At 55.1% G+C, this 27,428-nt stretch overlaps 1 protein-coding gene and 1 long non-coding RNA gene across 14 annotated transcripts in view; one reads left to right on the top strand and one right to left on the bottom strand.

Moving 5' to 3' along the window:
- RAP1GAP2 (RAP1 GTPase activating protein 2) overlaps positions 1 to 27,428 on the top strand; it is an 80,268-nt gene that overhangs the window by 15,254 nt on the left and 37,586 nt on the right. For 5 of the 13 annotated variants that reach the window (XM_037411198.1, XM_037411190.1, XM_037411181.1 and 2 more), the window contains one exon: positions 4,621 to 4,656. In XM_037411198.1, coding sequence (XP_037267095.1) covers positions 4,621 to 4,656 — 36 coding nt within the window. The other 8 variants (XM_037411246.1, XM_037411215.1, XM_037411231.1 and 5 more) reach the window with 7 other exon arrangements.
- Positions 24,598 to 26,304, bottom strand: LOC119158874. The gene is made up of 2 exons (XR_005107999.1): positions 26,057 to 26,304; positions 24,598 to 25,438 (listed from the first exon to the last, which is right to left on the bottom strand). It is a non-coding gene; the product is annotated as an uncharacterized LOC119158874 (long non-coding RNA).

Genomic DNA, 27,428 nt, shown 5'->3' with positions numbered 1-27,428 from the left:
GATGCCTCACTGGGCTCTGGGGTAGCTGGAGATCTGTTTGCCATGAGAGATGAGGTGATGGGATTTTTGCTTATTGAGGTTTAATGCCTTTAGTGGGATGTCCCCTAAAGTGCACTGGAGCATCAGTTGAAGGATCCCCTACCAGGGAGACAGCCTGGTGCAGTGAAAACAGCTCTGCTGTTTTGGGGATGGCTAGGAAAAAGCCACCCTGGGAGGCAGACCTCCATGTTGCCACCAGTGACCTCTGCACTGTGTCCCAGGGGCCAGCTGGGCTGGCAAGTTGCAGGGGGTAGCCTCGCAGCACGGTACTTGTGGGCGATGCTGTGCCCAGGCTCAGCCCCGATGCCCACGCTGCCCCCAGCTCCTGCCACTAGGAGAAATAGGACATTTGCAGTGTAATGGTGTGAACGCCCTGAGGCCACACACACACAAAAAAACCCACAACCCAGAAAAAAGGAAATTACTTTTTTTCTGGTGTTTGTATGTGTGTGCATGCGCTTCTGTGCTCGAGGCAGCTGACCGGTAGGTGCTGGGGTCCCCCCGCCCCAGCGCTGTGCACGCCAGCAGGAAGCACCCGCTGTGCCCATCCTCCGCGCTGCTGGCCCCGTCACTGCGTCCCCCCATGGCTGGAGCTCCCCGGCAGCACTGAGCCACCACCATGTTCCAGAGAAAGCGCAGCGTCTCCTTCGGCGGCTATGGCTGGTGGGTGCCTTTCCTTTCTATCCCTCCCTCGCTACCGGGGGCATGGTGCCACACGAGGAGCTTTTCTTCTTTCTGTGGCTTCAAAGGAGGAAGGAACCTGACCCTGTGTCATGGTGCCCTTGTGGCAGAGCCTGTCCTGCTCTCCCTCACCAACAGGAGCGCGTGGGAGTCGGGAAGGACCTTCTTGCCCCTGTGCCTGTGGGGAAATCTGGCACAGTTGCAGCAGGCAGGTGCTGCTGTGCCCCAGCAAAGTCCCTCGTGAGCCTTGCAGGTGCCAAGTGGTGAGGGGACCTCCCCAGGGACTCATGGTGGGTCCCCATGGGCATGTCACCTCTAAGAGCATCCTGTGGCTCTCCCTCCACTTCTTTCTCTCACTGCTGAGACCTCTGCCTGGGCAGCAATACTTACAGCTGCCTTCAGTACCCTGCGGCATGTGTGGCAAGGTCCTGCCCGGTCCATGGCAGGTTCTCCGCACCACTGGCACATCCCCGAGTCATCCCTGCTCCGTCTGTCCTCAGCAGTGCACTGCAGCTGCTGCCCGCACCCCGGGGTTCAGCAGGATTGCATGCTTCTCATTTCCCTTCCCTCAGAGACGTGTTGATCTGTAGGGAAATAGTTTAAGAAAATGGCGCTGTTCTCCCTCTGCCCTCCTCCAGCTTCCCTCTCCGGTATTTTATGCCCATTCCAAGTCTGCTGTGTGATTGTGAGCAGGCTGTGGGAATTGATGGCCAAATTGGCAATTTGATAATGATTTGTGGCTGTTGGGCGCTGGGCAGTGGTGCTCTGCCTTCCCCCCATCCCCGGGCTGCAGCGGCTGTAGGGGCTGGGCAGCCAGGGTCTTTCAGGGGAGGGCTTGTGCCAGTGGGCTTGGAGCTGCTTGAAACGTGCTGGGGGAAATGCTGAGTAACGGAGAGGGCTGTGGGAGGGCAGTGAGCTTGTCGAGGGTTTCAGCAAAGACTCTGGGAAACCGAAGCACACGCCTTACTGAAGTCAAGCGTTTTGTCTCAGATGGATTTTTTAGTTTTTTCTTTATGTACAAATGGGAAGGAAGCACTCCGATAAACTTCTGCACCAATAATTTCTGTGAAATGTGAACGCATTTTGTGGCAGAGAGAAACTGCAGCTCTTGGGCAGCTTTGTCCTGCAGCCACCATGGGAAGTGGTGGCTTTGGGACCCCGACCATGCTGGGCATGTCCCGGGAGCTGCTGCTGCCCACGGCTTCCCGCTGCGGTGGAGCGGAGCCGTTACTGCTGTGCAGGGGTGTGCGGGGCCATCTGGGCACTGCGCAGTTGTTTTCTCTCTGTGCTTTGGCAGTTACAGGGGAAAGGCAACTACGAGCCGGAGAGTCACGCCGGAAAATGTGGTCTGCTGGCTGTTGGGGCTGTGCCACCGCCGCCGGCCGGGCTGGGGGAAGCAGGGCACAGGTTTTCCTTGCATTAGTCAGCATCCGTGTCTGCCCGGTGAGATGGACAGTCTGGAGGGCACGGGGGGAGCCCTGTGTTCTGCAGGGGGAGCTTCTAAGTGGGGTTGGTGCACTACTCCCTGGGGAAGGCTCCCCTTTCGGTTGTACGTTGGCTGGAGAGCACCGTGCTCAGCTGGGAAAACGCTTCTCCGGGTGTTTACAGGAAAGGAAGGGACCTGCCGCAGCCCCTCACCTGCCTCTGCATCTTCGCACGGCCGCCACTGGCACACCCTTCCTGTGGGGACCGTGTGGGGTGGCCGGGCACACCCAGGCGCTGCTCTCTGTAGCTGCAGCTGCTGTTTCCAGCCCTCGCCTGGACTGTAAATAATTGTTCTTTTTTCATCTTTTTTTTGTTTGTTTTTCTGTCCACTGGCTGCATCTGCTGTCAGCGAGGTCCCGGGAGGAGCGTGCTTGGCATGGGGTGGCAGACGCGGTGCCGTTGCTATTGGATGTTGGGATGTGTGTGACAGGTGATGCAAAGCCCCGGTGTGTGCAGCCACGGGCGCTGCCACCCCAGCCCTGCCTGCGCCCCATCCCGGCTCGCCCTGGCCCTGGTGACCCATGCAGGTGCCAGCCTCGTCCCCTGTCCTCCAGGGCCGTTTGCACCCAGCTGGTGTCGGCGGCTCCTTCCCCCCCGAGTGCTGCTCTTGGTGGTGGTGGGGGGAGACACCCCCTTTGCTGGGGCTCAGGGAGCCCCAGGGTCGTGATGGGGTGTGCGGGGAGGAGGCTGGGCTGGGGTGGGGGGTGTTTCACTGCACCCCCTGGGGAAGGGGTGCAGGGCAGGGCCTGACACAGTGGTTCTCTTCACTTACTCATACTGCAGCTGCGGTTTCCCTAGCAGTTTTCTTTCTTGTGCGTTACTTTTATTTTTGTTTCTCTCTCCTCCCCCCTGCCCCTCTCTGTTTTTCCTTCCCACGGCTCTGAGCGAAGGTGCTGGGTGCAGCGCTCTGCTCCAGCACGCATTCTGCTCCAGCACGCGTCCTGCAGGAGCTGCCCCTGCCACCCACTGTCCCGTGGCGCATTTGCATCTGTCACACGGTTTGGTGATGGCTGTTTACACCACCAAGCTTTAATGTTCAACTTGATTTAGTGATCAACAAGGTTTGTGGACAGGCTTGTTAAGTATTAAGTGACAATAGCAAGTGCCTGGGGTGTGTTTTTAGGAGCAGCGGCGTGCCAGCTTGCCGGGAGCGGAGCATGGGAGCTGACGTGTGGGGAGATGCCTGGAACGAAGCTCCCGTGGCCCTGGGGTTTTGGTGAAATGCCGGTCCGAGAGAGCGACTCGGGGTAGGGTGATGGTGCCTGCAGGCAGGGTGGGCAGGGGGTGCCAGGTGGCTTTGCCCGTGGGAAGCGGGGACACCCCATGTGGGGTGCCTGCTGTGCCTGCCCGGCTCGGGCTGCGGCACTGTGCGCCAGGGATCCAGCCCCGCCACGTCACCCATGGGTGCAGCCTCCTCGTGACGGAGAAATTCAGCCGGGGAGCGGAGGGAGGTAAAGCTGCGAGTAGAGGGGAAGCTGCATTTCTGCCGCCTTGCTGTGTCCTCTGTGATCGTGGTGCAAACCAAGTGGGGTTTAGGGTGGTTTGTTTTTGGTTTTTTTTTTTTTGAGTTAGGGTTTTGCTTTTTTTATTATTATTTTTAGAGATGTGGAATTAATACCATGTGGCAGAGCATTTGCAATGACTGCCAAAAGACATAATTTTACATTTTGAGACATTACTACAATTTGCATTAATTAATATGATTTTAACCACAATGATTCTGTGGAGATAGGCACTTATTAATGGTGCCAAATAAATAAGTGAAGTAAGTGGGGCTCCTGGCCCTGTGTGAACTGGCTGGGGGTGATGGGGCTGCTCTGTGTTCCTGTGTCCAGGGTGCTCGGTGCGGGTGCTTGCAGCAGCTGCAGGTAGGTAAGGGGTAAGTGAGAGGGTAGGTCAGTGACTGCTGCCCAGCTGGGCATCGTCCTGCAGGGATGAGCCTGAGCTCGCCCAGCAAGGCAGCAACCAGCCAGGTGTCAAAACTGCACTCTGCTGCATCCTTATTCCTTCCCTCTTGGACTGGGCAGGGTGGAGTTTGCGGGGTTCAGTGTGATCTTCCCAGCATGTCAGGGCCGTCATGGGTCTCTCGTCTTTAAATGTGTGTTCTGTGGGAGCAGTGCTTTGGAGAGAACTTGGCCTTGGGTAATATCGTTTCTGCTGCCCAGACCACCTCTGGCATCTCCAGGGAGGAGGCAGCTGTCCTCCACCACTAGCCACTGGGAAATAGCTGGGGGGGATTTTGTTTTACTTGCCACCAGGCTTCACCCTGGGTTACGTTTTGGTTGATTTTCTTCTCTGGTCAAGTCTTTCTGTGGTGGTTGTCATGTCAGCCAGATTGATGGCACCTCTGAAGGAGATGCTGGGGCCAGGCTTGCCAGCAGGCTGCAGTAACACACTCCTCTGCTTTCTCCCCAGGATTGACAAGACGATGCTTGCCAGCCTGAAGATCAAGTGAGTACTTGCGCTCTTCTCTCGCGCAAAGTCATTTCCCTGTGAGATACGCGGTGCTGAGCGATGGTTTTGTGTGTGGAGGATGTTTTCTTCTAGCTGGGCTGTCTTCCCGGTTCCGGCGCTGTGCAGTGGTAGACCAGCCACCCCTACCCTTCCTGGAGACGTGCCTGTGCCTGTCACACAGCTTGTTCTCCTGTCTAGTCTGAGGTGGTTCAGGCACTCAGTGCTTTTAATAAATGCAGCAACACCATTGCTGTATGACCGGTGGGTTAAGGCATGCACGGTGCAATTCATGGGGCACCTGCTGTACCTTGGGAGGAGCTGGGGTGGGCATTGGCAGAACGGGCCACCACAGAGCTTCTGGCTGTAAATTCAGTGAAGTCTGGAGGTTTTTATTTTGTTTTTGAATCTTGCAGTCTGGAAAGCGGATTGGTGTCAGTGGGATAGTGGGTGCCTGTGCTTCTCACCCAGTTCCTGCACCTGCACTGCTGGGGGGGCTCTGGGTGTTGCTGTGGAAGGGGTGAAGATGCTCTTGGGGCCCAGGAGGGTCTGTGAGCCACTGGTGTTATTTGGTGGGTTGGTCTCAGGTTTGCCACAGACTTGCTGAAAGGTGGCAATGTGGGCTGTATGCTCCTGGCAAGGCGGCTGCTGCGCCAGATCCTGCTCTGTGATGGAGGGAGGCATATGGGCTCACCTCCCCGGCTGGGAAATGTCATCAGCTGGGTGGGAAGAGCAAGTGAGAAAGGACTGGGAATGGTGATACTGATGCTCTCTGTTCTTCTGGCGCTTGTGGCTGTCTGGGACTTGCCTCCTATTCCCATCAGCCTCTTCCTCCCGTCTGAGGGGGCCTGTCCCTTGCCTCCCGTCACGTGCATCCTCCCCTCTCCCCGGTTTCTGGGTAAGCTCCTCAAGTCAGGGGTTTTCCATTGCAAGGCCATGCGCATCTCTGGCGCTATTAGCGTAGCCGTGTGCTAATATAGAAATATTTTGTCCGAGCCTCCCTTGAGCTCAGGGTAATGTGTATGGGTAACAGCTCATGCGGTTTCCCTCTATAATCATTACTTGTGCAAATTATTCATTAATGGAAAAGTATACAGAAAGCCTTGGGGGAACCTGCTGCCTGAATGAGCAAATGCCCATTGTAAATAGCACAACAGAAACGCTATTGCTACGCTCATTGCTCAGGTTTTTGCTGAACTAATGAGAAGTTTAAATCAATGTTTACCACTTTTGGGAGTGGAGGGAAATCTCAGTAGACTTCTTTTTTCCTGTGGAGTTGAGAAGGATTTAACTGCTCCTTATACACCATGCCCTGATTTTTTTTTCCTAGGGCCCATGCAGCAATTCTGCTGCAGAAATATCGTTTAACCTCCTTTCCCCACTATGCCTGGCAATTAGTGCCACACTCGGAGCACTGTGCTGGTGCCATGGGGCACGCTACCATGCTCCTGCTTGGGTGCGGGTGAGGATTTTCTCTCTCCCTCCCTCCTGCCGCAGCTGGCCAAGGGGGTTTGCTCAAGGCATTCAATGAGCATCCACTGGAGTGGTTTTATCCCTGCTATTTGCAGCTAATGCTTTCCACAGCCTCATGATGCTTCTGGTTTGTGGACAGACTGCTTCATTAAATGGTTCTGTAATTGGGGCCCAGCCAGAGCACATTAGATGTTTGTAAAAGCTTTTAAAATAAAAAAAAAAAAAAAGTTTTGGTTTTCTAACGCCCTCTTATTATTGCTGCAGCCTTCTGGCTAAGATGCCAGGCGTAGGCAATTTTCTTTCACTGTGTAACTTGTTAACAAAAAGACAAGCTGCTTTCTGCAAGCCAAGGAGCACCTCACCGAGCCTTCTGCATGCTGCAAACATCAATATTGACTTTCAGAAACCTGGCAGGGGAGAAATAGTACGTGGTGGCAGATGCAGCCCGAGCTGTCGGCTGCAGAGGGGGTCTCAGCACAGCTGGGGGGCTGCAGGAGCCCCCACCCAAGCTGGGCCCTTGTGCCTGAGGTGAGGGCTGTTTGCTGGGGCAGCACCAAGACCCTCTGTCCCAGGGGAGCATAGAGGTGGGCTGCGGGCGCGGAGGCTGGGTCCTGTGCAAAGCTGGTACCTGGTGAGACCAAGTGTGACTCCAGGCTGCGGGATGCTCCCCTGCCTGCTGCTCTTGCGTTTGTCGTAATAAAGTCACACACACAGGTGGCACTAGAGCATCAAAGTGATTTTCCCTCTGTCTGTCTCTCTTTTTTCTTTTTTAATTTGGGTTTCATTAGTTCCTATGGTAACCATGAATATGTCTGAGGGACTCGGAACTGGGGAGAATAAGTAGACACTGTGGAGTGGGAGTGTCGAAGAGAGGTGATGGATGGAGAGCCCTGGCATTGCGGTCAGGGGCTCGGCTGGCCCCGTTTGGTGCAGGGAGGTACCAGGGCAGTGCTCGGGCAGGGAAGGCACTGCAGAGGACTGAGCATCCCTGAGCGGCTGCTGCTGAACAGCCACGTTTGCTGCTTGGCCTCCGAAATGCCCAGGAAGCTGTGGTGAGTTTGGGTCTGGCTCTGCCTCTGGGGGCTCTGCCCACACCCTGCCGGGGCAGAAGAGCCTGGAAGCATCGGCTCTCCAACAGGGAGCTTCTGTGCCTGGTCCCACTGCTTTGGGTTTAAACGTGCAGCTAGCAGGGGGCTGTCTCTGGCTCTCAAAACCGTGGTTCTAGAGCAGGAGAGAGCTGAATCTCTGGTGGCTGTGGGGAGCTGTGGGCAGAGCTGGGGCACAACCCACCTCGTGTGTCTGGGGGCTGCTCTTGGGAAGCCTTGCAAAGAACCCAAAGGCAGTGTATGGAGGATGGAGAGTCTGGGCCAGGGCTTGGAAATACTCTGCTTGCTGGTTTTGGGGGTGCCTGTCCCCAGGGCTGGCAGCAGGAGCTGGTGCTGGGAGAGGGGCTGGGGCTGCCAGCAGCTGCTGGGACCAGGGCCAGCCCCAGGCTGCTGCGAGATGGAGACAGAGGCGTTTGTGTGGTAAATGGGATTTGACATATGCAGACGCAGGATTTTGACATGGACCAATTCCATCATGATCTGTGTTTTTCTCAAGTTTTTTATTTCTTACTTGCTTTGTGGGAAAGTGCTGGGAGCAGCTGAAGCCCCTGCCCTGGGCTGGCAAAAGGGGCATCATGTCCAGAAGCAACCTTACAAACTTCGGCTCAGTGCTGACATTTTCTTGTGCCACATGAAGTCTCTGCAGAAAGCTAGCCATGTCTCGGGGATGGCGAGGTGCTCTTGGGGTGCCCGCAGTGCTCCCTGGGGCACAGCTCCGTGCAGAGCTTATAAAACATAGTGGAGTTTGAGGTCAGGTGTGCTGCTGGGGAAGGGGAGAGCTAGCCAGATGGCAGAAGACTGCCTTCCCATGTGGGGAGGTCACCCTGGAGGGAAATGTCATCCTGTCAAACGATCAAAAGATCTTTGCATATCAGAAATCAGCCCCAGCCAGGTGAGCTTGCCTGGTGAGTTTGTTTGCTTCTCACAACTACTCTGCGCTAAGCCCAGGCAGCGCAGCAAGTGCAGGGGTCCCCGAGGGACCAGGCAGGGACCCCTGAGCCCCCTCTGCCTCAGGAAACCCTGGTACTGGGGATGCCAGAGGTGGGAAGGTGTGATGGGGATGAACCCATGGGGACCTTCCCTCGTCCAGCTGGAGTTCTCGGGGATGAGCCGGTCGGGTGGTGTCCTGCACGGCAGGATAGCCAGCCCTTTGCCTGCTTATGGCTCCTCAGCCCTCTGCGCTCTGGTTATTTTCCCTTTAGTATCACTAGTGGGGTGTACTGAGAAACCATCGAGTATTTAAAAAAAAGAAAAAAAATCAATAAAAGAAGTCCCTCCTTCATACAAAGGGTCACCTCTTACTGTAGCCTTATAAAGCAAAAATAGTGATGAAATACTCATGCCTCTGTGGAACAGAGAAGCCTTGTACACCAATTACTGAGAGTCAGTGTGTGTAGAGCTAAAATTCACATGAAAAAGCATGTGATGCTCATCTGATGATGGTAACAGTGGTGGAAGATAAAGGTGGGAAGAAAAGAGATGAAAGATTTACTTGACCTTTGTAAAATGAGCTGTGTCCAGGCTTGAGGCTCTTTAATATTTGATGGGCCAGAGCTGAGTTAATGGGAATATATGGGAATGATTTAGCTTCTTGGCGGTAGCTGCACTGACTATTGCAATAATCTCGGAGGTTTGCGCTTAGGTCCTGTGAGGACAAGGTCTGGAGAGCAGATTGTGTCTAAGTAAATTCCTTTAACTTTATTACCACCTTTTAAAATGGATAATTGCATGCAAATGTATGTTTTGCAATTATGCTTTAGCTGTAGTAGCATATGTGTTACACTGCAAAGAAAACGCTATCAAAACTACCACAAAGCAGCTGGCTGCAGTGAACGGGGGGCAGGCGGGCAGGCTGTGTGTTGCGTTTGATTCGTAACCGCTTATCTCGGGGGGGCTGCTAGGTGACCTGGTCCCAGCTGGCGTGGCACAGCTGGCAGTGATCTCGACTGGTGCAGAAATGCAAGAGAAGAGCTGAGCGTACAGGGCTGGTGTGTGAAGGGCACCCTGGGACTCTGAGCAAACTTTAAAATCAGTTAAACACAGTGCTGGGGCTGGAGGGGCAAAACGAGGTACGGGCCAGTCTAGGCTCCCAGCCGAATGCTGGGCAGAGTCTCTAAATGGGTCTGTGCATGGATCAGCATTAATTGGGCACCCAACTGAGGCGAAGGTTGTTTAATATACATCGTCCTGCCGGCTTGGACACTATTCTAGCCCTGGAGTGATGCCTCTCCCTTTCTGATATTGCTGTTGTCAGTTATATTACTTTTTATGGATGTGCATGTGGTTCATCTAATCACAGCAAATTCTTCTGAGCTTTTCCTAAGCCATCTTTCTTGGTCCCGTGACCCTAATTGCACACTGATTTTTTTGTAAAGATTGCTGGAAACCTAAACTACCTGTGATGGGTCATGATCTAGCAGTGCTCTGTTCACGCAGCAGCAAGGGGTGAGGAGGCAGAGTGCATCCTGAAATGGTATAGCCCCTTCAAAATGATGGTGCAAACCCAGTTTACCTCATTGAACGTTTCCCCAGCAAAGCTGCGGCTCTGTCTCCTCTCCCGGGCAGTTTGTGTTGCCCCGTGGGCAGCTGGAGGCACATGGCCAGACACAGCATCCCAGGCAAAATGGGTCCTTGTGTCAGCGGCAGGTCTCATGCCCAGGTCCCTGCTGGGACAAAGCCCCTGGCGAGTGCCAGGGAGGCCGCAGGCAAGTGGCCAGGGACCGTGACAGGTTCTCGTCGCTGCCGCAGGCGCTGGCTGCTGCCATCCCCGCTCACCGTCTGCTGCCACAGAACCTCCTGCATGCTGGGCCAGCCCTCGGCAGCGCCGGGGGAACGGGGGCTGCACAGATAAATGTCAGCGATGTCCTTATGCAGACCCGAGGTGACAGCTCTGCCTGGCAGGAGGCTGGCTGCTGGGTGGGGAAGGCAAACCACCTGCTCCCCTCCCCGGCTCCAGTGCAAATGGCTGGTGGGTGGCTGGAGTTGCCCTGGATCCAGATTCCAGTCCTTCACTGATTCAGTGATGTTTTGTTTTGGTTTGTGGTTTTTGGGTTTTCTTTTGTTGCTTTTGTTTGGTTGTTGTGTTTTTTTTTTTAAAAAAAAAAGCTCCGCTGTGTCTTTGTTCAGGCGTGTACGCAGACTCAGGCAGTATGATTCAATCCTCCGCTTCTGGGAGGAGGAGATGGGCATGTGTGAAAGTGTTTCCAAGTCCTGTATTTGCAGTGCATATGCAAACAGGCTGGGAGAGGCTGCGGGTCACTGCGGTGTGGGAGCAGCCCGGGGCTTTTCACGGGCTCCTTCCCAACCCGGCTGCTGCCCGCCGATGCTCGGCCAGGGCTGTCGAGGCTGGGGCTCCTGCTCGTTCCCCTGCTTCCTACCAGTGCTTCCCTGGCTGCAGCCTCTTCCCAGGCATGCCAGCAGTCGGCACGCGAGCACTTGGCTTCTGCTGCTGCTGCTTGCTCCCGCTGCGACTGGGTAAAAGTGCGGGAGCCTGGGCGGGGGGGAAGTTGTCCTGCTGCTGCGTGGCTGTGTGAGGGTGGCTCTCCTTCCCTTCGAGGGGCTTCGTCTGTCAGTGACCAGGATGCTGCAAGCCCTGTCCCCCTAGCTCATGCCGCAGCGGTGGTCGGTGGTCATCCCTCTGGGTGCTGGTGGGAGTGATGAGTGGGGGCTGCAGGGGATGGGCCAGCGCTCGGTGCCCCCCAGGGGAGCAGGGACGGGGCGCTGGCACTGCCTCTGCTCCTGCCGGTGGGGTCCTGCCCAGCGCTGCGCCCTGGGGACCCTCGCAGTGGGGAGCTGTGCATCCCGGCACGCGCCGCCTGTGCATGCCCAGGCTGGAGATCTTCAGCATGAGGAAGCAAAGGTGGGAGTCAGTGATTTAAAAAGGAGGAATGTAAAATTAGCAAAACTGGGGTGAAAGTAGGGCAGCGCATATGGGGGCTTGAATGAATCATCAGCCTGCTCTCACTGCTGCTGCTTTATTTGCTTTTTATGCAAAGAAATTAGTCTGTTAGCCATGTTTCTGTTGCTGGTTTAGGGTCCAGTGGCCCATGGCTGAGCAGGTCAGCGCTGTGCTGTCGCCAGCTGGGACTGCGGCAGGTCCCGGTGGCAGCACCCGGGTTGGGCGGGCGGTTGCTCACTGAGCCCTGGCTGGAGCTCGGCCATGGGGCTGGCACCTCGGTCACCACAATGCTAGGCTGAGCGGGTCCTGCTGCCTCGGGAAGGGCTCGTCCCAGCCCCAGCCACTTCTGTGAAATCTGGGTTTTGCCATCACAGCAGCGCTGGCTGCCGGGCTGAGATAGGGACGGTCCTGCCCGGGAGCAGCCCGGAGGTGCGGAGACACCCTGCACAACCCCAAAATGCCCTTGCTGGGACAGTGAGTCAGTGCTGCTGATGGGCAGCTGTGCCCTCCTGCCCACAGGCTTGGGGTGGCCGCAGTTGGTGGTGCTGGGGGTTACACCCAATGTCCTTAGGACAGAAATGGATTTTGGGGTGTCTTTTGTGTTGGTGGTAGTTTTTTGGTGTCTCTCTTCAGTGACTAAAGATCACAGGGTGAGTGCCATGGCAGATAGTGTCTGCCTCTGTCCCTTGCCCTCCGGCATGCTCAGGGATGGAGGGAAGGGGGTTCTCCCCATGAAGGGCTGACCCAGCACCAGGGTTTGGACATTATGGCTGTGACAGGGTGATTTGCTGGCCTGGGGGCAGTGGCTGGTGGAGCTCAAACAGCACAACGGAACCACCCCCAAAAATCACATCTGTTTTCTAGAGGGGAAGAGCAACCTGGGAGATCAGAGCCTTGATAATGTAGATTTTCTTTAAGGACAGAAATTACTTTCAATGGGTATAAGAGCTGCACTTTTTGCGAAGGCACTGTATAATTTTGAGAAGAAAAACTGAGAAGGGTCTGAGGAGCTTTGGCAATGTCCGGTTGAGCAGAGGCACAGTTTGGCAGGGGCCAGTGCTCCCCTTGTCCTCATCACCCCAGCAGAGCCACCTTGGGGCTGGGGTCACCGACCCTTTGTTGCAAAGAGGGGAGTGTTTGGAGCCCCAGGGGTGCCACTGCTGCTTGGTGACACATCATGCCAGCCAGAATGGGCAGCAGAGCAGCACCTGCCCCAGGCAGCTGCTGGCACGTGGGCAGTGGTGGGAGAAGGACGAGCTGGAGCAGTCAGTCTTTGCCCGTCAGCTCCTGGCAGTGCTGGGGTGGGTGCTGGACCGAGGGTCCCCCATAAACAGCATCGCACAGCGAGGCACTGTGTTGTTGCAGAAGACCCTCATGCAGGCAGTGCTGCCATGGTCAGGGGCTGATGAGCAGGGACATGCCGGAGATGGTGGCCAGAGGACAGGTGGCTGGGGAGCAGCGGGGAAGGGGATGCAGCCCAGCTGGGGGTGCTCACCCTGGGAGGTGAGCAGGGGCACAGGCAGACCTGCCTCGGCCCGCCCCAGGGCTGGCTGGGGATTTACAAAATCCAGCCAGTCCCAACGTCTCTCTCTTATCTCTGGTGAGCAGGTGGGAGCACTTCCCTCTTCGCGGAAGGGTGGTTATCGCCCTGGCCGCCCCCAGAGCCACCCAGCCCCATCCTGCGCAGCATCCTTGCAGCACATGTCAAAGCCTGCCTGGGATGGAGGAAGCCTTCCCAGGAGGAGAAAGGTGCTGTCAGCTTTGAGGACTTGGGTTGTTTCAGCCATTTAATCTAGTAAACCTTATCTATAAAAAATTTTGGGGGTGGTACTGGCACAGCTCCACTGATGTTCCCACCCTGGGAGACTTCCCTTGGTATTTGGCTAGGTGCTTTCCTCTCAGTGGCTTGATGTAGATATTTGGGTTTATTTGGGGGTTTATTGCTGCAGAAACCTTGGCTGTAGAGCAGATGAAGTGGGCTGGGATCTGGCGATGCAAATGGCACTTGCCAGTGACGTTGGAAGTGGTGCAGCAGTGCGTTCTGCTCCTGTGTGCTACCCAGTCCCATATGTTAAAATGTTGTTGTTGCTGTCAAAACAGCCTTCACATATTTAAAGCTAGATTATCCACAGTTACATCTGCCCAGAGGACTTAGCAACCCCACGTGGGCCTATTTTTAGCTCTGTTTCAGAACTAATAAACTGTGCTGGTTTATATATCTTTCCTCCTGCCATATTTATAGCCTGTCAAAATAGGAGCTGTTTGTAGACAATCAAAAGGCGGCTGCTCGGAAGAATAACAGCTGTCTAAAAGCAAATACTGTCGTGACAGAGGGAGGGAGCCCTAATAGCCGGAGTGACAGAGGCACTGTCCACCTGTGGGTGCATGCTCCCAGATACTGGAGTGTGCAGGAGGATGGGGTGGTCTGCAGGGGCTGAGGTGCACAGCCGGGGCTGCCGTGGGGCTCACCTGGGGCAGGGCCCCCAGCTGCTGGCAAGTGATGGAGGTCTGGAGGGGCTTTCACCCCGCTCAGTGTGCCCACCCTGGCCCTGGCTGTGCATCTGCTTGCTGCTGGGGTGGATGCAATTTGGGGAGTGCGAGCAGCCCTGGCTCTGCTGAGCCAAGGAGCCCAGAGCAGGTCAGGGAACACTGGCATAGGAGCGCAGGCACTGTGCCAAAGCCTGTGGTTTGTTCCTGATGTTAATTTTGTTAATTACTGTACTGGTCCCACTGGCTGTTGCTTTTCCTTCTAGTTGGCCTCCTGATGGTGACCAGTGCTGGTGAACCGTGCGGTGCAGCAGGGACAGGTGGCCACTGGTGCTGTGCCTGGTGCCTGGGAGCTGCCCACAGCACTCCTGCACCTGGGAAGTTTTGGTGCTAGCAGGGCTCATAGTCCCTGTCTGGAAACAGCCCTCGCCATCTCCAGGGATGTTTTATTTCCAGTGGGGCTTGTGATGCTGTTCTTGCACCACCAGCTTCAGCATCGTACCCATACGATGTCTAAGGACCTTGTATCTTCCAAAGCCTGTTGTAAAAACTTGCCTCGTCTCAGACTCCTACCCAGAAGGGATGTGCAGAGGCTTGGCAGGTACCTGAATAGGTCAGAGCTACATTGCAAAGTCTCTGTGAAGACTCAAAGGTCACTCCCTTCAGACACTGTTCCTCTCAAATGTTACTGGTGTCACGCCAGGCACTGTGACAGCTCCCTCCTCCTACAAGCAGCTTGTTGTTAATCCTCTCCAGTTGGGAAGGCAGAGCCCAGTGCTCACATGGGGGGTGATAACCAGCTGCCCTGGCTGCTGGGGGGGGGGGGGGGTGGGCTCAGAAGCAGGGTAGGATTTCCATCAGGTCTTCATTGGAGCTGCAAAACCCCAGTGCAACTACGAGCTGAGCAATTTGCTCTTTGTTTGCACATTAAGCTTGAGCATGGGGAGGTGTGCTGACAGACAGGAGAAGGAGAACATGATGGAAGAAGTACAGGATCAGACTTGGGTCTGTGTCTGCTCCCCGAGAGTGCCACTGCTCAGGGAAAGACTGAGAAATGGGACACACAAGTCATGTCATTTCATCTGAGATGCCAGTCCCTTTACAGGCTCTCTGCATCCCAGGCTGGTGGGAAGGTAGAGTTGTCCTTTCGATTGTGACTGTACCATTGCCCACGGCTGCTGCTGGGACTGGACATGGTCATGGCGGTTGTTGGCTTGTATGTACAGACACGAGGTGCTACCTTGACCAGGGTGCTCCCACGCTGTTGCAGGTATGGCTCCTACTAAAGGGGACAAGTGACCACCTGGAGATGCTATGGTGGTCCGAGCAGTGTGTGTGTGGAGCAGGTACCCCTCTGTCCAGCGGGTACCCCTCCTTGGGCATGGGTACCAGCTGCCAGAGAGAGCTCCTGCCCATGGGCATTGTACCCTCCCCTTCCCAGAGCACTGGCATGCTTGCTCTAGGTCTCTTGTTGCTGGTCATTGATGAGGTTGAACAGCATGAGGTGATTTAATAAGGAAAATGGTGGGTTTCCAGCTAACTGCACCATTTTCTATCTTTTTGATGTGGAGCAAGAGGCAAAGAAGAAGCCATAGAGCAATAGAAACCCATTTCTGAACGTGACTGACATCAGTGTGTTCCCTATCGTATGGATGTGTCAGATAATACCTGTGTTTTAGCTCCACAAATTATAGGTCTTTTAATGCTCTCACATCAAACAAGGTGTCTGAGGGAGACAGGTAATTGAGACAACAGCATCTCCTGGGGACATGCTGAGAGCTGGGGAGCTTCTGGTCCTGCCGCTGCACCCCGCAGCCCCAGGACATCTTCCTGTATAAACTGATAACCACCCCTCGCAGTTCACCGCTGGCGAGCACCACAAAAGCAGGGTGCTGACCTGCACCGGAGGTTTCTGGAGGTAGAAGGTGTTTCTCCCTATGTAGCACCCATCTGCAGTGCTGCCCGAGTGCTGGTGCTGTTTCCTGTGGGGCAGGGGAGCTCATTGCAGCACGGATTCCCACAGAGGCAGCTATGGTCCCTCACAGTCACCAAAACACTTTGGCATCGATGGAAATCAAGGCCCAGGGACAGCATGGGATTTTTCCAGGGCTCCCACAGACACCTGTGACAGTGCCAAGCTGGTCATCCTTGCAGGCTGCTGTCTCTTCATCATGTCTTCAGATTAATTCGCCCCTCCTGACGCTTTCCTTGGGCCAGGGAGGGCTGCTGCTGTCGTGGTGGTGGGCTCTGGAGAGGGAGCGGCTGCTGTTGGCTGCCCTGTCATGGGGAATTAGAGAAGCCCAGGTGCGCACTCCGCTTGGCTGGGGCTCCTCTTTTACATAATGCGATTAGCACTTCTCTCCCGAGCCAGCTGAATATTCAGCATTGCCACAAGGACCTGCGTTTGCAGCCACCAGCTCTTCTGCGTGCTTTGCCAAGGCAAAGACCCAGCTCGCCACAGCTGCAGCCCACTTGCGCTGGACACCTCTGCAGCACTGGGTGCGTGCCCAGTGATGCCAGGGGCTGCCACGGCCCCTGGGGCCAAGTTAAGCAAAAACCATGCCTGGGTTCTAGGCTGTGCGGCATGGCATGGTGCTGCATCCAACGCTGTCACGGGATGCTTTGGGATGCTGAGTCTGAGACTGGCTCTTGTGGGGATGGGGCTGAAGCGGTGGCTATCTGCAGCAGCTGGGCTCAGGGATGGGGATCTGCATCACCTGTTGCTGCAGGAGGAGCAGCACCAGCTGGCTCCATGCCTCTCCCAGTGTTCCCCTGCCCATGGCTGGTAAGAGCCCGCACAGGTTGGAGGGCAGCTGTCCTGGGAACACCAGGCACCAGCACGCAGTCCCTGGGAGCCTGAGCCCACTCTGCTCCTCCCCATCTCTGCCCGGGCTTCCCCCCCTGCTCCCGCAGCACCCTTGGGAAGGGGCGTTGCTTGGCTGATGTTAAAGCTTGGGCCTAATCCTGAGCTTCACACCAGGTGTCACTGGCATTGATTGGAATAACAGCTTCAGGGACCATCTTTGTTCTGCACAGGGAGCTGGGGTTGTGGTGCATCCTGACTCTGGCTTTATTAGTGACATTAATCATAAACGATGGCATTTAGGTCACTGATTTGGTAGTAAAATTCAAAGGATCTGCTCATGCTGTAAAGACTTATTTCCTCTGCTGATTTGATCTAATTTAATTGAATGCTGAAATCTTGGAGCTCATCTCTTCAAAAGGCCTGTGTTCACAGGGAAAAATACCCCAAATTATCAAGGATACAATTTCCATATTATTGTGCTGCTGTCACAGGCATGACTACCTTGTACTGTGTTTAACCATCAGAAATGATACAGTCATTCAAGGGATCAAACCGGGCAGGGCTGATGCTGTGGCTGAGCCCGGGGGCTCCTTGCCCACCCATGGCAGCAGCGTGACAGTCATGCATGCCTGCCTTCCCCTCTCTGCTGCTGATTCACTGCCCGGCCTTCAGCAGCTCCTTCGTCTCCCTGTGCTACCATTTTCTTCTCTACAAAAGGGCTTTGGCTTATCACGGTGCTCGTTGGCCCTGTGATGTGCCAAGGAGCCATGGCCAGCGCTGCTCTGCTCGCCAGTACTGGAGGGTGGGCTTGGCACCAAAACACAACTCTTCTTTTGAAGTCCCAGATGTGTGTGATGTGAAGGTGCTTTCTAAGAGGTTCTTATCAAAGCTGTGTCTCTCTGGAGGCTGCTGAAAGAGGAATGTTCCAAAAATAAAACCATGAGAACCTACAGATAGGCATACAGATGTGTGTAGATAGATATCTGTAGATATGTAGACAGAAAGATATCTGTATATCTTCCCATGTAAAGCAGATCGAGCTGTCTTAAGCCCCCTGGACTATCAGCTGTGGTTTTATACCGTACGCAGACCAGAGAACTGTATGCTCTCATCTGACCCCACAGTGTTTGATCTGGAAAGCGTTGCTGCATTAGCCCTGAATAAAGAGCTTTGTCCTTGTTTGCATGGCCTGGCTCAGCTGGCAAGGTTTTCCTTGAAAGTCACGATTATAATTTTGGTAATCTTCCTGGCCTGGATGAACCCTCATGCCACGGGACGCTGTGGATCCTCTGGCGGTGATGCCAGCTGCGCACCACTGATGAGCCCCTGGAGAGGCAGAACCTGCTCCCTGGGTGATGCTTTGTCCTGAGCCGGGCTAATTACATGGGAGGGGGCTTAGGGGGACACTGCTCATTAGGCTGTGCTGCCCTGGTTGCAAGGAGGAGGGACTGGTGCATCCCTGCCCTTGGCAGGAGGCAGCATGCGAGGGCTGAGGTCTGGGCTGGCTGCTAGGCTTTTCCAGCTTGTGGCTGCGTGCCCTGCAGTGCCCGCCTGCGGCCAGCCCTGCCCACTCACTGTGGGCAGCGGGGCTGCCAGAGGAAATGAGTGAGTGGATAATTTGCAGCTCATCTAATTAAAAGGCTGTGATTTTGAAGGCTGGTCATGGAAGATGAGAAGGACGTGGCAATGAACGAGCGTGGCTGCTCGCCGCTGTCTGGGGATGAGCCCCCGGTGTTGGCAGGTGCTGGGTGAGGGGTGCTGAGGGATGGGTGCAGGGGGAACAACAGGAGAGGGGGTGTCACTGGCTGGCACTCGTGGAGCCGACACAAACAGGACACATGTTCTGTGGTGCAAATCCCAGCAGCTCTGGCGCTTGAGTAAATAGCCATTCGTTTGACCTCCTGCCAGCCCTGCTAAGTAGGCAAATATTTGCTGCCGCCTCCTCTCAGCTGCTCAGTGGAAGAGGAAGGGGAAGGGAAGGGGCATTTTGCTGATTGCATGGTGGGCAGGTCCTGCAGCCCGGCCGTACTGTCACTGGTGCTTGGATACAGGTCACCTTTCCAGGGTGCAAATAGCCATGCTGTGACATCCGCTTTCAGTCTTTTGTGCTCAAAGTTTAATTGCAGCACAATAACACAAATTCAATTTTTATCACTGTGCTAAAGCAGAGATACCTTGGTTTGTGCTCTGTAAGCTGTTGCAATATACAGCACCATCAGAGGGCTGCTGATAACACTGTGCACAGCAGTGTCCATGGCAAACCCCCCTCCCTTCCCTCCTGCTCAGTGCTGGCCCTCAGACCTCGTCCCATGTACACCTGCTCCTGATCCATGGTTTTCCACCAGTTCTGATTGTCTCAGTTTGAGCACACTGACAAACAACAGCCCATTTCAGGTGTATTTTAAAGTCTGATTAATAATATGAATGTAGCAGCAATGACACAGTGCTGCAAATGAGTGATTTAAATCACTTAGAGCATCAGTGGTATTAGCAAAAGCGATGTAAAAGCACAACAAAGTTCAGTGGCAAGGTTAACTCTGTCACTTACTACATGGATGAAACACACAAAGAAAAATCGAGTTAGAATCGAGCTAGAATGATGAGCACGAAGAGCGGAGACGGAAGGTTCAGAGAGGACCCCTTTACTTTCTAAACTCCTGCTGGAGCTGAGCTGTGGCTAGGTCCAATCTTAGTCTCAGACTTGGCGATAGTTTATGTGTAATAGATTTATCTGTACAAAGTTTGTAATAATTAATAGTGAGTGTCAATTTCATTAATATTAATTCAGCATGCTAACGGTCACTTACCGAGGATCTGTTGTGGGTAAGGGGTCTCCGCCTTGGTCAGGAAGGCTCTCTTCGTCTCAGGTAAGAGATCCCACACCCTTTGAGGCTCGAAGGGAGAGTCACTGGCATGGGGACCAGCTGCAGTTCGGGGAGAGCTCAGACTGGACTCATCCAAAGATCTGTCATTGGCAAAAGGTATCTCTGTCTTGAGGAGCAACCTTGAGAGGTGTTCCATCCCAGGGGGAGATCACTGCTGTGCAGCCACGCAGGGAGAGCTCAAAGGCGACACACTTAGGCTGTCACATTTGTGGGATAAAGCGGCTGGCTCACAGTCAAATTGCATACAATGGGGAGGTATGCACGAGACTCCTTGTGCTTACAACTTTCTTTCTTCCTAGATAAATGAGTGTGGGAAAAGCCACCCACTATTCATAAGTTAATTGCATGATCGGTGTTCCAAGCCCACATGCACCAGTGCTCACTGGGTCACTGCTCCTTTGTGAGTTTTCTAGAGGAGCCCTTGGCCTGGCTACGGCTCAAGTCTTTACCTCCTTTGGAGCTTGTACCAAGCTAACGCTAGTTTGATTAGGTGTTGAATGCATTTGTCACACGTGGTGCTTGGCATCACCTGTGTGCTCTGCAGTGATAAACCATTTCATCGTGATGCTCTGGAGACTGTATGACCCTGAGCAGGGACGGTCCAGGGTGTGCAGGGAGAGGTGCTGCCCACCTCCCGTGGCTGCCTCTCCTGGGCGTCTGCCTCAGCCACCCAGAAAAGGCAGGGGAGCGGCCAGGCGCCGGGGTGTCTAACAGTAGGGAACGTGGTTTGTGGATGCTGTGGTCCTTTGAGCCCAGTGGCTTGCTTCCCGCACCACCCTCACACCCCCCCCCACCCCCTTTTTTTTTAATACCAGTGTCTGCTCTGAGGTTCTGGGAGGTGCTTTCAGTGCTGCTGCCCGTTTGTCTCACCCTGTTGCTGTGCAAACACTGTGAGGGGACATTGTCACGAGACGCAGCAAAAGCCCTGCCCCACTTCCAGGGAAGTGTGGCTTGTGCAGAGGGTGCAGCCAAAACAGGGTTGAGTCTGGGGCCTGCTGAGCACTTGATTATTTTTAGGTCGTCTTGTGTGATCACTTGACGTGCTGAAGTCTCTTCTCTTTAAGCCTCTCTAACCACAGAACAGGTGTCCACGTGCCCCCGTGCCGCTGTCTCCTCACCCAGCCTCCTGGCTGCTTCCCAGCTCTTGCGGTACCGCACCTGCCCTGGTGCTGAGCGCTGGCCCTGCTGCCGCTCTTGCGTGGGGCCAGCTCGCTTTTAATAGCTGGCAACACCTGGCTGAGCCTTGGCTTCCTTCTGCAGCGCAAGGTCGTTTGCTCATAATGAATTACTGTTCTTTCATTGTGGCTTTGATTGCTTCCCCTGCTTATTTCCTGGGAAAGCTGATAATTGCGCCGGGGAGATGAAACATCGTGGGTCACACTTGGCCCCGCGTCAGGTGGAAGGTTTAACACTTGTGATGGGGACGGGCTCTGGACGGGGAACGAGGCCATTGCGTTGGCTCCCAGTCGAGCTAGGCAGATACATTTATTTTTGCGCATCAGTCCTGTGAGTTGTACAGGAGCCACAGGACTGGGGCGCAGGGTGCTGCCAGGGTTTGGGCTCTGCGGCATGGCGGGGAAGCCTTGGCAGCTGTGTGGGGTGGGAGCTGGGTCTGCCCTGCGCCTTGGCACCCATCAGTCTCTCTTATGATCACTCTAAATTGACAAGGTGCTAAGGTTGCTTGTGGCACATCGCACTCGTCTCGCACTATTCCAGGAGAGATAAAACTTGCTGTGTTCTGTCTCTGCATTGCCTGCTGGCTTTGTGCTTTCTTGGTATTTCCTCTACGTCTTTCTAACTGAAGCCATAAAATAAATCTCTAATCAGATTACTTAGGGCTGGATGTAACATAATCTAAAGCTCTATTTCTTCTGATACTTCTCTTAAAACTGGATGCACTCTTATCCTCTTCCTGCAGCACCGTTTGAAATGCTATAATCACTTTCTCCCTAGTTTGCAAGCTCACAAATCCTTTTCTTCTTATGCTAGGGAAGTCGGAATGTGACTACTCCTTTGCGGACAACCAGTTACTATTTTCTCTTCTACTCTGTGTTGCTTCAGCTCCTTTTGTTCTTCCCTGGCTCCTGGTGCCCGTACCCAGCTGCATCCTACTTGGGTGTGGGGAAGCACCCCAGCACTCCTGGGGCAGTGGGGAGGGGTCCCTGGGCAGAGCTCTCAGCACCTGTCAGCCACTGTGACTCAGCCACGAGGCTGCAGGGATGGGCTGGCCATGCCTCCAGCCTGGCTGTGGCAAATGCCTGGCATAGCTCGTGTATTTCTGGCTGTCCCCCTCATGAGCGAGGGAACCAGAAATATCTCTTGCAAAGGGAGGCGCAGAGGGCGTCAGGGACGTATCCTGCACTGTCTGATGAGGCAGCGCTGCAGCTCTGGCCGGAGAAGCCCTGAGTCACCGGAGCCAGGCTCAGGTGTGAGTGACGGGGCCGTGGGGGCCATCTGCGGGTGGCTGGGGGGGTGGATGGGCTGCTCGCTGACAGGTGATTTAATCTCACTGCAGCAGTAATACAAAAGCCAAAGTTATTCCATAAATATAGGGCTTCTTAACAGTATTAATAGTGTCATTTATTGATGGGAGATTCAGTAATATTGGGGATGAAGGCTTGATCTTGTCACAATTTGCTATTTTCAGATCCTTTTTTCTTAGCAGAGTGTCCAGAAGAAAATGCTAGGCTTTGTGTAAATGAACCAGCCACCCAGGTGATTTATTAATCATGGCGTGTAATTGTCCTAACCTGCCATGAGCGGTCTCCAGCCTCTCGAGACCTGGCTTCCTAGTTAGCTGCGAAACTGTTCTCTCTGAAGAAGAAATGTCAGGACATTTTTAAAGAAATATTTATTTCGTCATAAAACAGAGGCAGCTGCTTAACTTGGAGGTTATTTAGTCACTGCAGAGGTAATACTGTTTTTTTTAAAGGAAGGATGGAGACTCAGAAGAGCCCAGAAACACTGGCAGGGGGAGGGAGGGAGCTCATTGTCTTTGGTCCAGGTTCCATTGCACAGCAGGTTGTGGCTCCCTCCAACTGAGCCTGGGAAATCTCCATGCATGGGGAGCTGGCAGCCCCTCTAGGGACCTCTTCCAAGGCCAACCCAACCTCCTTGGTTTTCCCAATTTCCAGTCAGCCTCTCAGGCTGCAGCTTTCTGTCGTACGAGATGTCCTTTGGCATATCTGTGCAAACACCACCCAGAGGGCCTTTGCAGGTGCTGGCCCCGACAGGGCATCCCTCTTTCAAGCCTTTAGGAAGGTGATCCTCTTGTGGCATCAGTGTGGGAACAGGAGGTTGGCTGGAGTCACCCTAGCCCCGTGGACTGGGGGACAAGGTGTGGGGCTGGGGAGATGCGCTGCAGAGGTGTTTTTGCAGCTGGGCGCAGGCAGAGTACTGGCCCCTTGCTGGGATCAGTTTGATGGGATCCTCTCCTGGAGAGAGTAAAGGCTGGACTGGGGCTGCACGCCACAGCCGATGTGGCCGGCCTTGCAGCGCAGCTCCGTGCCCATGCCCGTGGCTGGCCATGCGGTGCACCTTGCCATGCAGTGCAGCTCCGTGCCTGCGGCCGGCCGTGCGGTGTAGCTTGCCACGTGGTGCAGCTCATTGTGCCTGTGGCTGGCTGTGCAGTGCAGCTCACCATGCCCACACCAGCCATGTGGTGCAGCTCGCCATGCTCCCAACTTGCTGTGTAGCACAGCCTGCCCTGCCTGCCCTGTTTCTGCTCCTGCTCATCCCTTTGGCAAGCAGAGATGATCACTGTGTGCATGGTGAGCTGTTTCTTTGCAAGGAGGACCCACTGGGTGGGAGAGGGGGAGCGCAGCAGGTGCTGGGGAAGGAAGGCCAGGAGCAGGGGCCATTCAGATGCACCAGCCCTGCCACCTCCTCTGTCTCACCAGGCATCGCTGGCAGCCTGCCCCAGTCTGTCCTGGAGGATTTAGCAGACAGCAGAACATAGGGAATACAGGGCAGCTTCTTCAGGGCCCCAACACAGCTACAAGTGATGTCCTCGGGAGCAGGAGGCCCCCAGTTCCCCTTCACCTCTGTGTCCAGCAGCTGAGCATCCAGACCTCCTAGGAAAACCCATGGCCTCCTAGGAAGATGTGGCCATCATCAGATGGGAACTTCTTTGTGCTGGGGTGGAGGCAGCAAAGGGGCTACGGTGTTTCCCTCACAGCCCTTTCTCTGTGCGAGAGAGTAGGTAGCGTGCCGTGGCACGGCACAGCACAGCGTGGCTGTAATCCGGGTACTGAGCTTCCATCCCAAGGCTTCACTCCACCGCCCTGCCAGCTCTCCTGCAGCCCCTCACCATTTATTATATTGCCTTCGTCCTATAAATTACAAATCAGCTGCAACAGAGTCCAGAAGAAATTGATTACAGCGCGGGCTCGTTTGCTGTATTTGGGTGGAGAAGAAAATATGGCGGAGTGTGTCTGCTTAAAGTGATTCTCTATTTCCAAATATGAGAGAATTGAACATCTTTAAAAATCAATACAAAGCCACTTCAGCATAAAACAAGAGGAGATTAATACTTAACTTGTCTGGAAAAAGGGAGGAGAGACGGTGGAAAATGTCTCCAGAGAGAAAGAGACTCAATGAAATTTGAAGCTGGCTGTTTAATGTGAGAGGTAAAAGGTTTAAAATTAAAACCCCTCCCCCTCCATTAACTGGAAGCTAATGAGGTGCTGGAGAATTGATATAATTTGGCATGGAAATTGGTTCTAATTTATTTCCTTTCTTTTTTTTTTTTTTTTCTATGCCTGAGAAATTTGTCAGACTGATGATTTCTGCTTGAAAGGAAGCAGCCAGGTATTTTCTGCAAGAACAGATTTATTGCTCCAACAAAAACTTCACTGAAAGGCTTTGCAGTGTGCGTTAAGCACTCTTCCCTGCCAGTGAGGATGAAGGCAGCACCCAGGTTTAACATAATTCTTTCCTCTTACCCACTTGCATTCTGGCACCCACGACACGTGGTTTGGCATCATCTGATGTTGTGCCGAGGAGGCAGAAACGCGTTTTTGGGGTATTTTGAGAATGGGTTGGAGGAAAGTGGGGACCTTGTCACCTGTCTGCTGGCATTACTGTGCTGGAGAACTGGCTGCTGCTCCAGCCTTCCCAGGGACCTGTTGAGGTCTGTTGAAATACGAAAATACTAATCTCTGATTTTAAGTTTTGACTCTTTGAAGAGCTAGGAGTGCGCTGTGCGGGTCAACGTGAATAGTGTGGTGACGGCTGAACTGCTGTCAGGTTCTTCTGGGGTGAATTAATGTGTCATGTTGACAAAAATAACGTTGCACATATTTTTATCTGACTTACAGTAGAATGCATAAAGAGATTACAGTGATGATGGATGGTTTCTTACGTTGAATTTAAGGAATACATCTGATCAGAGATTATGCTGAAACATTTATGTAGAAAAGGCTGAAGCGAAGGTTGTGTCGATCACCCTAAGCGTGGCAGACGGGGTGCAGGCAGGAGGAGGCAGCAAGAGCAGCTGCTCTGTGCCACATCTGGTCTGTGGCCTTTGCGAGCTCTTTGCTCCTGAGTAAACGCATTTATTACGGACTTTGCCAGGAGAGCCCCACGTGCTGTTAATGATTGACTGCCCTGACTGGGGTGTCTCCAGGCTGCTGGTGCTCCGTGGCCTGTCAGAGCGCCGGGCCGTTGCACCGTCCATGGAGCCACTCTCTCCATCTTCCCAGGAGCTACTGCAAAGTGGGGCTCCCACTTGAGTGGGATGCTCCTGGTGGGGTGACCGTGGTCGGCCGTGCCACCTGCGTGTGCCCCCCAACAGGCTGCCTGTTTGCGGCAGGGTCCTCCCAAAAGCCCCGACCTGTCAGCTGTGACAGTTTGCTGGATGGCTGTGCCGGTGGTCCTGCACCCTGCTGCCTGCCGGAGGCTGTGCTATCCCTGTTGTGAGGCCAGGCTGCTAGAATGCACCTGGGGGAGCACTTTAGGGGCTTCAGCAGATGATGCAGTAGGATTATTGTGACTTCTCTGAGGCTGGCTGCAAAGACGCGGAGCACCGGTGGGCTTTGGGCAGTGCTGGTGTCTCAGTCCTGTGTGGGGCCGGAGTTCCACTTCTGTGTTCTCGTACATGTCTGTGGCATGGACTGTGTTTTCATCCCTGTAAGGAGGAACACGCTTAGAATGCTGTAGCTAGTCCTGTGTCTAATTCCCGTGAAAATTAAGCTCGCAGAGGAGGAAGGTGAGATGGGAGGTGGGGGGGATGTGTGTGTGGCAGAGACCCGGGTGTTTTATCACCATGGCAACAAAGACTTCCAGGGAAAGGTGCTGAGGTTGTGAAGTAGATCATTTACAGTTTACTTAATTAAAAAAAGCGCCACAACAATCCTACATACATTTCCTGGAACAAGATGTGTGCCAGCTCCCCAGCGCGAGCGGCAAGCCGGAGGGCTCGCGCTGCTCCCGGAGCCGGCTCCGCGCGGGAGGGATGCTCCCGGAGGGATGCTCCCGGCTGGCACGGGCAGGGTGGGCGCTTGGCCGGGACCCGCGGGGCTGTCCCACCTGGGGAGGGCAGGACACGTGTGAAAGGCAGGAGCGAGCCCTGCCCTGCGCGGGGTCTGCAGGGGCTGTGAGGTCACTTCGCCCCTGCCAGGAGCGCGGTCTGCGGGTGCCGGCGAGGGATGTTCTCGCGGAAACTCGGGCATCAGGGTAACGCGGCGCCGGCGGCGAGGCCGGAGCCCCGCCGCTGCAACCGGGGTCCCCGCTCCCTGTAACGCACCCCAAAGCCGGCCGGACTGATGGTCTGCGGGGGGGGACACAGCCTCAGCGGGGGGAAAGGGGAAAGGCGAGCGGTCGCCGTTCTACAGCCGCTTCCCGCGGGGCTCCTTGCCCTGCCCTGCCCGGCCCGGCCCTGCCCGCGCACATCTCCGCGCAGAGCGGCCCCGCGCACATCTCGCACACAGCCCCGCACAGAGCGGCCCCGCGCACATCTCCCGCAGAGCCCCGCGCAGAGCAGCCCCGCGCAGAGCAGCCCCGGCGGCGGCGGCGGGGAGCGCGCAGGGCGGCGCGGGCGCGGAGGCACCGCCCCCCGCGGGAGCGGCGGCTGGGGCCGGAGCGCGGCCGGCGGCAGCGGCGATGTCCCGGGCGGGCGGCAGGCTGCGCTCCCGGCGGGCGGGGATCCGCGCCGCCGTGGTGCTCATCGGGCTGCTGCACCGCTCCCGCAGGCACAGCAAGGAGCAGAGGTGGGCTGCGGGGCCGGGCGGGAGGGGGGGGGCTCTGCCCCGCAGCCGGCCGGGGCGCGGCGTATGCCGGCGGGGCTCGGCCCCCGCTCCAGCCTCGCGGTGCGGCGACCCCCGGCGCTCCCGGCGGGCAGCCGGACAAGGACTGTTGGGCTCGGCCCCGCCGCGCGCGGGACGGGGGTTCCTCGGCCGCCGCTTTGTCCCTGCGCCGGGAGCGGCTTCGCCTCCCCCTGCCCGCGGGCTGCGCCCCCGGCCGCCTGCGCGGCTCTGCGCGGCCCCGCGGGGCGAGGGGCACCGCTGCTGGCCTCGGGGCGCTGACGCCGTGCGCCCTGGGTCAGGGAGCTCTCTCTGCCCCAGGACTGTGCTGCTCTGGCAACTTCGGTGTTAAAAATAGTAAGAAATGTGCATCCAGACCTCGGGGCTGTGCGTACCTCCAATTTGGGGTGGAGGTGACGTGGGCGCTGCTGCAGACTGGGGTTTTGTTGTTGTTGGTTTGGTGGTGTTTTTTTTGTTCAACTTGTTATTTTGTACCAAAACGATATGAATGAAGAATTGATTATTTGGAATCCTTATTATAAAGTATTCCCTCCCCCTCCAAATCTGTGAGCCTGAAAAATCAGAGTAAGACAACTGGGGATGAAGCTTTAGCTCTTCACTCACCTGCAGTTTTGGGTCACGGGGTCCATACCCTGTTTTTTGGTGCTGCTGCCGTAGGTGCTTTGCCTTGGACAACAGGCGCCTTGTGAGGGCAGGGTTTTAGCGATGCTTTTGTGGTGTAACGATGGCCTTCCCATGTGAGTTCATGTGTTGCTGTAATTTTGGGATAATTTCTTCTCCTTTGCTGGGGTTTTAGGTGTATCATTAAACTGAACAATTGGAAAAAAGCAACCCACAGGTCTGATTGTCCTGAAG

This window comes from Falco rusticolus, chromosome 1 (genome assembly GCF_015220075.1).
Source record: "Falco rusticolus isolate bFalRus1 chromosome 1, bFalRus1.pri, whole genome shotgun sequence".
Taxonomy (NCBI): domain Eukaryota; kingdom Metazoa; phylum Chordata; class Aves; order Falconiformes; family Falconidae; genus Falco; species Falco rusticolus.
This window is presented reverse-complemented; position numbering and strand designations above follow the sequence as displayed.